Below are 14,296 nucleotides of genomic sequence, written 5' to 3'. Positions count from 1 at the left end.
GGTTGGTTCAACTGGTTGCTTCAACTGGTTGCTTCAACTGGTTGCTTCAACTGGTTGCTTCAACTGGTTGCTTCAACTGGTTGCTTCAACTGGTTGCTTCAACTGGTTGACTCGACTGCACAGTGCAGTGTGAATGCAAACGCACCAGCTCAAATGTAACAAAAGCTCATGAATATTGGTCCAGAACCGAGTCTACCGGACTATCTGGTGTGAAAACGACCTAAAAAACTGCAAAGTCCATGCTCAATAATCCAGGTATCAAATCCAACCTTTTTTCAGTCAGGTCATCTGGGCAGTTTCTTTTGTTTTGTTGTGTGTTTTGTTGTGAGTTTCCTTGAATGATGAAGCCTTCTGGATTGATGGTGAAACATTTCAGCACAAAAAAAGAAACTGTCCAGATGACCTGACTGAAAAATGTTGGAACCTAAAACACTCATGATGCCTCCATGTGTGACGAAACTGACAAAATGAAAAGTGACTAAAAGTTCAACCAGAAAGGACGAGAACAGAGAAATGACCTGTGGTCACCACCTGCAGAATCACTCTTTTATAGAGGTTGTCTTGATCACTGCCTCTCGTTCCACCTGATGTGTTCCACTTGTACAGCATCAGCTGAAACTGGTTCACAATACGTGTTACTACCCAACAGCTGACACGGAGTCCACAAAGATGTGACTGATTAGGAGCTACATTGTTTAGTTTAGATAAGGATAACTGGATGGTGTTTGAAACCTTTCCCACTGTAGCCGTCATTTCTAACTTGGCCCGGATTTGTGCCGGGTCATAATAATGTGCGGGCCGGTCTCGGTCTTTGATGCAGTTGTACGAGTCATCCAGCACAAAGACAGCTAAACAAGAACGCACAGTATAAAATTGTATTAATCTACTTATTGACGAGGAGGCCGGTTGAAAAGAGGTAAAAAAAAAAAAAAAGGTCCAGTTAAGCTCAGATGGATCAGCTGATCACCGGCCGTGCGTCTCCACACCTGCTGTCGTCTGCGGTGAAGGAAGTAGCAGCAGTTACAACAACCGAAACGATCAGCGTGTTCAATTAAAATAGACGTTCTATATTTTTACAAATAGTTTGGCTCTAAAAATATTTTTGTTTGTTTGTTTTATAGCCGATCTTTACAGTTGATTTTTAAGCTGTTTGTTTTCTTAATATCCATTTGGTGAAACAAGAAATCTGATATCTTCCTTTCTTTGAAATACATTTTTAAATATGTCAAAAAAATAAATGAATAAATAAAAAATAGTAATAATATCATGTCAAACTGATTTCCTTACCAAAGCAGTAAAAGCTTAATAAAAAAATGTCTGGATTGGTTTCGGGTTGGGTCCTGTAATTACAGATAATCCCTCGGTTTCCCGTTGGACTCAGAAAAATTGATACGGGATTGGGCCGGGCCGGATTGTATGCAGCTCTACTTTCCACACTCCTGCAATATTCTAAACGATGTTTCTAAACTCTGAATGCTCTAAAACTCTAAAAGCAGTTGTCCTCCAGTGCAAGAGTTGGGGGTTCGATTCCAGCAGCAGTCACATGTTGAAGTGTCCCTGGGCAAGACGCTGAACTCCTCACAGCCTCCGATGAGTGTATGAATGATGTAAAGCTGTGATTGTTCTTCGCAGAGATCTAGTAGAGAGCTGTCTGAATGATAAATGAGGCACAGCTTGTTGTAAAGCGCTTTGAGTATTTTATAGAAAGGAGCTGTATAGGTACAGTCCACTTACCAATAAAAGAGCACAGCATGTCACGCTCTCTGCTCTCTGCCTTCAGCTGCTCTCTGCCAGCGCTCTCGGCCCCGCCCACCTCTGACACGCTGCACACAGGTGCAGCAGGTGCTAAGTAAATTATTTTAAATAAAAATCCATGCTGATCGTGCGGCTCATCCATCAGTCAGACAGTTGGGTGTCATGTCCAGTGTTACTTTGAAAAACTGTGAAAGTTGAACCGTGAAGCATCGAGGGACAATTGTACTCTGTACTTGATCCATCTCAGAGTGCTAGTTGGGTTCATCTGGTGACCGTGCAGTGATCTGATGTGATCCCATGATTCTCTGCCCTCAGAGGCTGGAGGATCCAGTGGAGCATCGTACCCGAAGTGTCTGAGCCAGTGGTGAGACGTCTCTCAGTACTCCATCGTAACAAACCATTGTAAACACTGACATGAACCCAGACGGACCAGCGCGGTTCTGCCGGGCCTTCCCTCCGTCACTGCGGTCACCAACCTTTAGAGCAGATGCACATTTGTTCTCTTTGTTGTCCAGGAGCCTCCAAAAGAAGACCTGACGGTGTCTGAGAAGTTCCAGCTGGTTCTGGACGTTGCTCAGAAGGCTCAGGTGGGACGAGGTGATCCATTTAAAGGTCGGGAGCCGGAGCGTCCCTTTACTTCACATTTCTGTTTGTTTTGACGTTCATGCAGAACCTGTTTGGAAAGATGGCCAACATCCTGGAGAAAATCAAAAAGTACGTTTGTCTGGACCAGTTCTGTTTTCATGATTGGCAGTAAGGTGTAAAAGTGTGTGTGTGTGTGTGTGTGTGTGTGTGTGTGTGTGTGTGTGTATAGTCTGTTGATGTGGGTCCAGCCGGAGCTCACTCAGAAGTTGTACGTTGGGCTGTGGGTGACCTTCATCGCCTCGTGCCTGCTGCCGTATCATCTGCTGGGCTTCATGATGGGTAAGTTGTAAAAAAATACTACAACTTCAATGTTTGAGTACCGTTAATACTAACAAGCAGTACACCTGTCTGACCTAACTGAGTCCAAGTGTGGAGTCGTTTCCTTTAGTTGGGTTTAGTGGGGTTTATTACCCATAATGCAACAGTAAGAGCCTCATGCAGATGGAGCGAGGCGTCAGTGGTTTATCCTGGAGGGCATGATGGCCGTGTTCAAATAATCTCAAAATATACTTGAGTATATCATGCAGTAATCTCTAGATATACTTTCATATATCATGCAGTAATCTCTAGATATACTTTCATATATCATGCAGTAATCTCTAGATATACTTTAAAATATCATGCAATAATCTCTAGATATACTTTAAGATATACAATAATCTCTCGATGTACTTTAATATTTCATGCAATAATCTCTAGATATATTTTAATATATCATGCAGTAATCTCTAGATATACTTTAATATATCATGCAATAATCTCTAGATATACTTTAAGATATCATGCAGTAATCTCTAGATATACTTTAATATATCATGCAATAATCTCTAGATATACTTTAAGATATCATGCAGTAATCTCTAGATATACTTTAATATTTCTTGCAATAATCTCTAGATATACTTTAGTATTTCATGCAGTAATCTCTAGATATACTTTAATATATCATGCAGTAATCTCTAAATATACTTGAATATTTCATGCAATAATCTCTACATATACTTTAATATTTCATGCAATAATCTCTAGATATATTTTAATATATCATGCAGTAATCTCTAAATATACTTGAATATTTCATGCAATAATCTCTACATATACTTTAATATATCATGCAATAATCTCTAGATATACTTTAATATATCATGCAATAATCTCTAGATATACTTTAAGATATCATGCAATAATTTCTAAATATACTTTAGTATTTCATGCAGCTCTTGAAATGTTTAGAAGAACTGGCAGAAACATCTGCAACTTTTTTACGTTTGGAGCCAAGATGGCCGCCCTAGAACTTGGTCAGTTGTCCAGATGTTGTGGTAAAACTCTCGACACTGATCTTAGTTGAAGGTTGAGCTGAGGTGAACGGCTCTTTGACGGGACCTGGTGCTCCACGACCCGTTTGCTTCATAGAGCCGTTCAGTTTTCAACGCCAATGACATCATCACGTACGGCTTACGTTGTCGGGGCCGTGCCCCCCTCCCTCCTTTGTCTCAGTGGAAAGTGAATGAGGAGCGAACGTCTCTGTGGCTGAGGAGGAAATAACAAGTAGGAGCGGCTCTTTAATGTCTGCAGCTCGGTTCTTCTTTTACGTTTAGACGATGAGGATCGTCGGTGAAGGTCACTCGTCCAGCTGTGGCCGACGATGATGGGACGTTTACTGAGCGTTGTCACGTGGGGTGGCTGAAGATAAATGTATGGTAGCCAAGGCGCCTCCTGGCTCCTCCATTGCTCCTGGTGGAGGAGGAGGCGGCTCCCTCCTCTCCAGGATCTCTGTGCTGCTTCTGACAAGAACAAGTCGAGCCAGCCTCTTCTCCACAGTTGAACATCTTGACCCAAAAACATTTAGGTTTACTTCAGTCTGTTCAGTTCCAGTCCAGAAAAACACTCAACTCTAAAACTACAATCATTCACTATAGGAATCCCTCCCACGGTGGATCAGCATGTTTGAGCAGCAGCGCGTTTGAGCAGCAACGCGTTCGAGCAGCAGCGCGTTCGAGCAGCAGCGTTATAGCAGCAGCAGCGTTATAGCAGCAGTGTTCGAGCAGCAGCAGCGTTCGAGCAGCAGCAGCGTTCGAGCAGCAGCAGCGTTCGAGCAGCAGCAGCGTTCGAGCAGCAGCAGCGTTCGAGCAGCAGCAGCGTTCGAGCAGCAGCAGCAGCGTTCGAGCAGGGCTTGAGGCAGCTCTTCCTTCAGACACCATGTTTAGTTGTTTTGTCCTGAAGTCGTTTCTCTGTGCAGAATGAGACTTTTCATGAAGAACATTTTATTAGTGAGACGTTGTTGAAGGAGCAGAGCAGGATGATGCGTGGTGCAGCAGAGCTCCACCTGCTTCTGGTTCCTCAGTGCACCTGTCAGGAGTGACATGTATGACTCTCCTCAGGTGTGTACGCCGGGGTCAAGTTCTTCATCATCGACTTCATCTTGAAGAGTTGTCCCAAGCTGAGGCAGCGCTACGACACGCCGTACATCATCTGGACCCACCTCCCTACAGACCTGCAGCTGAAGGAGCGCAGCACCCCCACCCCGAGCCGACGGGTCAGTCTCTCACGCTGAGCGGTGACACAAACATGATCATGTTCTGTTGGACACGTGAGCGTCACGGCTTCTGTTCTTCTCCCTCAGCTGTCTGAGCATGAACAGGTAGGATCTGCTGAGTGTGTGTGTGTGTGTGTGTGTGTGTGTGTGTGTGTAGGGGAACGGTGCAGAGGTTGGAGAAGGTGGGTCTGTAATTGGGAGATTGTCGGTTCAACTCCCAGTACCGACAACATCAAAATGTTGGTGGGACTGGTGAAACACCCACACCTGCCTCCACCCTCTGGGCCCATGAGCAAGACCCTTAACCCCCACCATCTGCTCCCCCGGCGCCCTGCAGCAGCTCTCTGCTCCACACAGAAGCTGTGCCAGCTCAGTGTCTGTGGTTGATCAGGAAGAACATCTGGAGTAAAAATAATCACCAGGTCTTCGTGTGACTTAGTTCACTGTGGAGACTCTTAGAAGGAGCAGCTGAAAAATGAAGAAGAAGAAGTTGGTCTCTGTTAGCTGAAAAATCAAGAAGAAGAAGTTGGTCTCTGTTGGTCTCAAGTTGGTCTCAGATGGTCTGTGATTGTCTGTTGGTCTGAGTTGGTCTCAGATGGTCTGAGATGGGTTCAGTTGGTCTCAGATGGTCTCAGATGGTCTGAGGTGGTCTCAGATGGTCTCAGATGGTCTGAGATGGTCTCAGTTGGTCCAAGATGGTCTCAGATGGTCTGAGATGATCTCAGATGGTCTCAGATGATCTCAGATGGTCTGAGATGGGTTCAGTTGGTCTCAGATGGTCTCAGTTGGTCTCAGATGGTCTCCTTTGGTCTGAAATGGTCTCCGTTGGTCTTAGATGGTCTCCGTTGGTCTCAGATGGTCTCAGATGGTCTCTGTCAGATCAGAGCTCCAGAACCAGACACTTGTTGACCAAGCTCCAAATTCAAGAAGAATGGGACTCATGCAAGGAAGGACACAGAGACTCCCTCATGACCGCACTCACAACCCACTGACCTACTCACCTAACTACACAGTAATGTAACTAGTAATGTAACTAGTAATATTACTAGTAACTGGACAGTGATTTAGCTAGTAATGTTACTAGTAACTAGACAGTGATGTAACTAGTAATGTTACTAGTAACTAGACAGTAATGTAACTAGTAATGTAACTAGTAATGAAAGTCGGCCTGTGTGCAGAAGGTGCATGTTGGGCTGCTGCACTCTGTAAAATGAAGCTTCTGTCGGTTTGTTAAAGGCAGTTTATGTCGTGGTGTTTGTAGTTAGTAGGTTTAGCAGTTAGTGATTACACAGTTGCATCACTTTTTCTCTTACTAGATAATGTTTTCAAAAAGCAAATGGATGGATGACATTCTAAATGGAAATGGTAAATGACCAGTTTTAAACATTACCACCCAACATTAGAATAATCGATCATCAGCACATTTTTTTAAATTTTACGTACAAATTCAGATTCTTGATGTAAATTAGAACCCCTGACTGAAAATCTGAAGGTAGATTCCAGCAGACACGCTGCAGTAACACCATCCAGGGAAAGGACATGGAGATAGTGGACTCGTGCTGGTACCTGTGTGCTCACCTGAACAATGAACTGGACTGTAGAGGAAGACTCAGCGCAGGCTCTACCTGCAGAGCAGGTGTTCTTAGACCTTCACCTTCTGTGATGTGGTCTGCTGGAGCAGCAGCAGCTCAGAGGAACCAGCTGGAAAACGTCATCAGAAAGGAAGGTCAGCTCCGTCCTGAGACGTCCCGTGGATTCGCAGCAGGTGGTGGGAGATCGAAGCTGAGTTTCTGTAAATTGTCCAATGTGTTGTGAGCTCTGCTGTGGAGGCATGATTCTGTCATTTCCACCAGCTAACTCATGGATGTTTGCTCAGGTTCAGACTGCCGGGGTTAGAAGCAACGTCTCAGCAGCTTCTCTGGGCGCCGGCCGAGATGAGGACGGAGGACGGTACTACAACACAAGGAGAGGACCTTTTCACGAGGTCTTCAGCCTACCGGAGAGTGAGCACCCTCTGCCAGGTGAGGCGAGGAGCTGCTGCTTCTTTTTATACTCCCATCCACAGACGGACGTATTCCGGTGCATCCTCCGCCCGTTCCTCTGTAAACTGTCCCACCCTTCGTTTCTGATCTGCTCCACATCATTAAACTGCTTGATATACATGGAGCATCGCATGAACTCCATCACCCTGGCTTCAAGGTCAAGGTCACAAATCAAAGTCGAAGGTTACGAGGGGTTTGCTTGTCCGGGTCTTTGCTGTAGATGTCTGTAGAGTGGTTTGTTGACGGGTGTGCCATGTGCTGTGTGGTGTTGGCTGATACTGCTGCGTTCTTTCAGTGTGTGAGAACGGCTGGCGCTGCTGCCTGATCAACAGGGACAGGAAGACGCCCACGGACTACATCCGCAACGGAGTTCTTTACGTCACGGAAAAGTAAGCAGCTGGAGTCACTCTGACATTTCAGCCACAGCTTTACTGAATTCATTATTTACATTTTGAGGATTTTCAGCTACAGAAGCAGCAACCATATAAAGTTCAAAACTTGGTTAAAAACGTCTGTTTTTGTAAGACTCTAGGACACATATCTATATATAGATTTTTTTCCTTAACACATATTTATCTAAATGAATGTATAAGCCAGAAGTCCTGAACTTCATCACGTGTCCCTTCATTTTCAGCTACCTGTGTTTCGAGAGCTCCAGCTCCAGGTCTGGATCAACAAAGAGAAACAAAGTCCTCAAGCTGCGGGACATCACTGAGATCCAGAAGGTTTGTGTCTGCAGCTCCAGGGCTGCTGCTGATCATCGTGTCCTGCAGGAGCTTGTCTTTTCTCATGTGCCTTTAATTAATGTAAGCCTCTTAATTTTTTTAAAACTGATGTTCTGAAAATCACGACATGTTTATGGCTGAGTACTGAACTTCGGTTCTTTTATGGTACCAACCGAACTGCTTCAGTCGGTGTACGGATCAAAACATGCTTTGTCTTTAGGTTCGGTGATTGGCTGTAACGTGACACGTGGTTTCAACCACATGTAAAGTTACAGCCAATGCCAGAGCTGCAACGCAGGAAACATCAGGACAAACAGACGTGGGTCACGTTGTTTCTCATACGCAGCGCCTGACCGTGCACGGAATTTACGAGCGTAAAGTCGCTCTGTGTTTGTCTGCAAGGAGAGAGGAGCGCAGCCTCCTCCTCTCAGCGTTACAGTCGGCCTGTGGGTGCTGGAGCCTGGACGGTCGGAGTCGACGTCTCCATGACCAGACTCTGCTTCATCCGAGGACGGAGCCGTGTCTGTGTTTCAGCTGGTGAGTTCACGTTTGTTAACGTTACTGCAGCTGAACACGTGCATCCTGGTGAATTAAACCAGGATCCATGTAACACTAACTTTACGATGTTGGAGCTTTATTTCATGTAGCTAGCTAAACTCAGAAGCTAACTAAAGATTGACAGTAACAGATGAAGCTTGTCAAAATGTGCTCATCCATCAGGTCTGCTGGTTAAACAGTTCCCCTGATGTTCACTGTTTCTCCTCACAGGAGGTTCTGACCCTGATGTGAGGAGGACAGACAAAAGAAGGGGAGGGGTCAAAAGACAGTCACAAACTTTGTTGTTAAAAGTTTTCTGCCTTTTTCTACAGTGGAGGCTGCATGGTGGAGGTAAGTTAAGCTGTAAAGGATATTATTGTTGACCAGTTAAACCAGTATCTCTCAGCCTAGATAATGATTTTTGATCAATAATAACACAACCATGTTATTGTTGATGTTTTGTTCTCATGTCAGTTAGGGAGATGATCAGAGCCCTAAACCCCAGAGAAGATTCAGGCAGAGACACAGAGGTGCAGAAGTCTGCATCAACCCTACCTCAGTGAATCCAGTGACCTGCTGGTGGGATGCGAGGGACACTGTCAGTGCTAAAAAAATAAAAAGATTTGTACTGTAATGTGTAATTTTCTTCTTGTTAGAATTAATATTGTAAATACTTTTTTCTATCTAAAAGTATTCTGATAAAGAAAAGGGGCCACGCTTCTCAGCAGCAGCAACGTGCACTCCGTTCATCTTTCGGACGACCGTACAAACATAATCTCGCTGTATTCTGGTACAATGATAATAAAGCTTATTCTGATTCTGAATTTTAAAATTGGTCCTGAAAAATGTACCTTTCAGGAACCGACACCGAAGCGAAGGTACCGGGACCACATCTTTTTGAACGGTACCCAGCCCTATACATGTTGATGACTTGCTTTGTGTTCTGAGTCAAATTATCTCCTCTGAAATTTTTGTGGTTTAAATTTTGTCTTTGCACTTTGCCACCCCTATCCTTTATTTCTTACAATATAAGTCAAAGGTTTAATTTGAATAAAATTCAACAATGCTTCAAACATTTGGTCAGCTGGGACAGGCCCTGCCTATGGAAACCACACATGGCGCTATACACGCCCGACTCGTATGGCCCTTCCTGCAGGTGGTGGCCCACAGGAAGTTAAACCCAGTTACTTGAGCTGAGCTCGACCTGCAGTATCGTGGACTCTGTACCGGTCCGTTGTGGTGAAGAGGGAGCTGAGCTGTAAAACAAAGCTCTCTGTTTACCGGTTGGTCTACGTTTCTCCCCTCACCTCTGGTCATGAACTCTGGTAGAGACTGAAAGAATGAGATGGTGGATCCAGGAGGTTGAAATGAGTTTCCTCTGCAGAGCTGGACTCTCCCTCAGAGACAGGGTGAGAAGATCAGTTATCAGGAGAGACTCGGAGTAGAACCACTGCTCCTCCACATCCAGAGGAGCCAGTTGAGGTGGTTCATCTGGTCAGGATGCTCCCTGGGTGCCTCCCTAGGGAGGTGCTTCAGGCATGTCCAACTGGGAGGAGACCCTGGAGAAGACTCAGGACACGCTGGAGAGACTACATCTCTCAGTTGGTCTGGGAACACCTTGGAGTCCTCCCAGAAGAACTGGAAGAGGCTGTGGAGAGAGATGTCTGGACCTCCCTGCTCAAGATGCTGCCCCCGAGACCTGAGTCCAGGACAAGAGGAAGATGATGGATGGTTTCAAATCAATTTAGGGTTTTCAGCAAACCTCTTGATAAATGTTTCATCTGCAGTACTCTAGATACTTTTAATTTGGTATCTGTACACGCCGTACTCCACTAGGTGGTGAGAGCATCAAAAGCCTGGATAACAATTCTATAAAAACTGTATGTTGTTTTTGGTGTATAATTTACAATTTCTTCTTATTTATTAAGCATTTCTGAACTCCAAGTTAAATAACAGAACAAGGATGAAGCGAGGCAGATCACCGTAATAAAAAAATCTTAAAATCTTTGTTTTGGTTTTCCAGAGTGGACACGTCCGTCCTCTAACGATCCTAATGAGCAGTTGTTCAAATGTAATTGAAACATTTTGTTTCACCCTTCCAGTACAAAGTTTTGTCTGTGCTGCCTGGCTCAGGGATGGGCATCTCTGTGGCAACACCGTCCACCCAGAAGGTAAGAGCTCCGTGAACGCCCGTGGTCAAACGGATAACTTTAGTTAACTGAAATAATGTTTGCCCGGGGCAAGACGTCACTCTGACAGGAGAAGTTGACTCGAGTGTCGTGCATGTGTTCATTTGAAGAGTCTAAAGAAACATTAAAATAAACTCAGAAATTGTCTTAGAGAAATTTCAAGTAATATTCCAAAACACAAAATGTACTTTATAATTAAACTAAGACAACCTGATGCTTAGTAATTAAATTTTACATTTGATGTTGGGAACATGTCCGGGTTGGGACAGGAAGTGGTTCAAATAAGAAACGGCTGGAAAAAGTTTTGTCAGCTAAAGCGTTTCATTATGAGCAGGTCGGTTAGAGACGGACCATAAAACAGACACGGAGTCTGCACGAAGTAAAGATGGGCAGAGGTTCACCAGGCGACACAAACCTGTAAGAAAAACTGGAACAACCGGAGAATAAAGTTCCTCAAGAGAAAACTGAGAAGACTTTAAATATTCATCAAGAGTTCATGTCATCAGAAGAATCCATTCAACCTTTATTTCTACAGGTTAGTCCCATTGAGCCTCAGGGACTCACAAGAGAGACCTGGTTTAACAAAGAGTGATGACGACGGTGGACAATCATGAAGAAAACATAGAAACTGAGAATAACCAGTGAAAATAAACTGGTATTTAAAACGTAACAAACGGCCAGGTTGTAGAGATGCTGAAGGTAAAATCTAGAACATGTCTGCGTTGGTTTTTCCCAACAACTTACCAGATGTTTGACGATGTTTGATGAATTTTGGAATGTGGAGAAATCTCTGAGCTTGAAGGACACGATGAACATCTGATGCATCATGAACTGAGCAGTCTGTCCAAGGAGACTGGAGTCCTCCGTCTGACTGGAACGGTACAACAGGACTGGTCTCCTCTCGTCCTTTTAGCTCGTTCCAGCTGTTTTTCAGAAACAAACATTCACACTTCGGTTTCACAGGAAATGCAGTTCCTCTAGTTATTAATTATTTGAATAATTATTCATTATTGTTTTAATAATACCCGCGTGCTTCTGTCTCTTCTGCTGTTTTTCAGCCGATGATTTTTGGTGCGATGATCCACAGAGACGAGGCGTTCGACGCCATCTTCTCCCAGTACGTGAAGGTTGTTGACGAGGCTAAAGCCCCGCGCCCCGACTCCTGATTAAAAATCAGCCGAGCTGCTGGAGAGTGGAGGTCCATGGCCACGGCTGTCGTGGTGTCCAGCTTTAACCAGATGTTCTTCAGTTTCTTCACTGGAGCTGCTGCTCTGAGCTTTGTCCTAAAATCACACGTCACTGATCGTTTTTATCAGATCCTGGTTCTTGAACCGTCTTTGACAGTTCCTGAAAAACATCTGGAAAATGAGACGGGAAGTTGATCAAACTTTAAATCTTGACCAACAGCTGCCGCTTCATCACCTGCAGAACGTTTTCCTGTTGGACTTTCAACTCGATGTGTCCGAGCCGTGGTTCAAAGATACGCAGACGTTTGTTTGTTTGTTTGTTTGTTTGTTTGTTTGTTTGTTTTTTTGTTTGTTTGTTAGTTAGTTAGCCAATAGGAAGAATTAAAAGTAAAGTTTGAGCTGCAGACAGGACCCCCTTGCCTGAGTGGTCCTGTAGGTCCAGTCTTTTCCTGTCGGGTTCATCTTCATTCTGTAGCTCAAACATTGAAAAAGTCCAGTTTTTATTATTTCCATCAAACCAGATGTTTGTTTGATCCACGAGTCGCTGCACCGAGCGCCGTCGTGCTTTTGTCACTCGGAGAATCAACTTGTCTAAAAGATTGAAGCAGAAGTTGTCCTGAGTGAAGACAGCGGAAAAGTGCCTTAAAATAGGAAACGTGCGGCGTCCACTGAGCACCCGCACCACATTCAGAACACGTCCAAGTCCCGTCAGAACTTTTGTAAAATATTCTCAGTAAACTCAGACCAAACATGTAGACAAAAACCACAAAGTCGCTGAAACAACTCGAAGCTGACGAAGGAATAAAAATAAACATTTCCTAAAATCAACTCGTGAAATGAGACGAGATGTTCGGCTCAACAGAATTATCAACTGCAAAAAGTGACTGAAACGATCTGGAGCAACAGGACGAAGCCCAGAACTTGATCGATTGTTCCTCAAACTCTGAAGGAAGTCCAGGAACTTCTGTCACGCTGAGACTTCACCTGTCCACAGGTGTTCTGGTCCGCAGGTGTTCTGGTCCACTGGTGTTCTGGTCCACAGGTGTTCTGGTCCACCTGTCCACAGGTGTTCTGGTCCACAGGTGTTCTGGTCCACCTGTCCACAGGTGTTCTGGTCCACCTGTCCACAGGTGTTCTGGTCCACAGGTGTTCTGGTCCGCCTGTCCTCAGGTGTTCTGGTCCACTTGTCCTCAAGTGTTCTGGTCCACTTGTCCTCAAGTGTTCTGGTCCACTTGTCCTCAAGTGTTCTGGTCCACCTGTCCACAGGTGTTCTGGTCCGCCTGTTCTCAGGTGTTCTGGTCCACAGGTGTGCTGGTCCGTAAAGACACAGGTCTCCATGCTACCAGCTGTGTTACCATGGAGACACAGCTGGGTTCAGAGGTCGTCCTGTGTGATGAACTGTGAGGTGCGTCTTAAGCTCAGCTGTTCATGTCAGGTTGTGGTGCAGCCTCCAGTCGACCTGCTGGTGTTCAAGAGAAATAAATCCACAGAGATGTTTGTTCAGTCAAGTCCATAAAAAGTCAATAAAATGTTCAGTTTCTCCATTTCTCATCAAGTCCTTGAGTAACGGATCAAAACCACTGGGCTCCAACAGAAAACAGGTAAACCTTCAACAGCAGCTCGTCCAGGTCCAGTCACTGACGTCTTTAAACCAAGAGTCCTCATGGAACACATCACAGCTCATACTTGAAGATGACTGCGGGGTAAAAACATTATTATCATTATTATTATTATTATTATCATTATTATTCAGCTTCTGCTTCCCTTCATGAAATAAACCTAAAACGATGGATTCTGCCGCAGACACAAACTCCACTTGTGTCTTCAGGGAAACTGAACACCGTCCTGCGTTCAGACCAGGCCGTCCTCTTTATCCTAGTCTGTGTATTTGTACACGTTTGTAGTGTGTGTATTTGTACACGTTTGTCGTGTGTGGACCACAACAAGCTCTAAAGTTTTCTTGGTTTAATGTGTCACAGAAAGAAAGCAACAGATTTGGTTCAAACTTTATATTTTTATCAAACTTGGCCTCCTGCAGTTAATAAAAAGTTTCTTGAACTATATAAAGATACGAACATTGTAAACTTATGTCTTTTAGCTCAATGCACTTGGTTTGTAATCTCCTTTTAAGGAAATAAAATATTTTAAACTTTTGTAGTATCTTTTGTAAAAGTAAGAAGCTCAGTGGGCTTTAATCTGTCAACCTTGTTGTTTTACTTCATTAATATCTGTGTCTGTCTGTAAAGACTTCTTGTTTTCCACACAGAGCGTTGTTCTTGTAGCCAAATAGATTATATTGTAAAAATATAAAGTATCCGTTAAAGAAGCCAAACTTACTCTGAAACTCTTTGAGTCTTTGGTGTGATTGTGTCGTCAATGCCAGATGTTTTAAAGATGTGTTACTTTTTGTTCTCTGGTGGACAGAAACCTCGTCTTCATTTGGGCATAAAATAAATTGTGGTTTTGCAAAATTTGGCTCTACTGATTACATTTCACATCTGCCTGTTCTGTAAATCACATCGTCTCTCCATTAAGCCAGATGTTCTTTACATGGGCTCTCCATTAAGCCAGATGTTCTTTACATGGGCTCTCCATTAAGCCAGATGTTCTTTACATTGGCTCTCCATTAAGCCAGATGTTCTTTACATGGGCTCTCTGTTAAGCCAGATGTTCTTTACAT

The 14,296-nt window shown here is 44.2% G+C and overlaps 1 protein-coding gene across 1 annotated transcript in view; it reads left to right on the top strand.

Annotated features, from left to right (window-relative positions):
- The window catches only part of LOC119415369 (GRAM domain-containing protein 4), a 43,379-nt gene extending 31,666 nt beyond the window's left edge, over positions 1–11,713 (top strand). The window contains exons 10-19 of the mRNA XM_037682500.1: positions 2,071–2,119; positions 2,271–2,342; positions 2,426–2,469; positions 2,570–2,679; positions 4,782–4,936; positions 6,813–6,957; positions 7,274–7,367; positions 7,613–7,703; positions 10,343–10,411; positions 11,488–11,713. Of these exons, the coding sequence (XP_037538428.1) occupies positions 2,071–2,119; positions 2,271–2,342; positions 2,426–2,469; positions 2,570–2,679; positions 4,782–4,936; positions 6,813–6,957; positions 7,274–7,367; positions 7,613–7,703; positions 10,343–10,411; positions 11,488–11,595 (937 nt within the window). The 3' untranslated portion in view covers positions 11,596–11,713. The remainder of the gene's footprint in view (positions 1–2,070; positions 2,120–2,270; positions 2,343–2,425; positions 2,470–2,569; positions 2,680–4,781; positions 4,937–6,812; positions 6,958–7,273; positions 7,368–7,612; positions 7,704–10,342; positions 10,412–11,487) is intronic.
- Positions 11,714–14,296: the final 2,583 nt, after the last annotated feature.

This window comes from Nematolebias whitei, chromosome 10 (genome assembly GCF_014905685.2).
Source record: "Nematolebias whitei isolate Nwh7 chromosome 10, NemWhi1, whole genome shotgun sequence".
NCBI lineage: Eukaryota > Metazoa > Chordata > Actinopteri > Cyprinodontiformes > Rivulidae > Nematolebias > Nematolebias whitei.
This window is presented reverse-complemented; position numbering and strand designations above follow the sequence as displayed.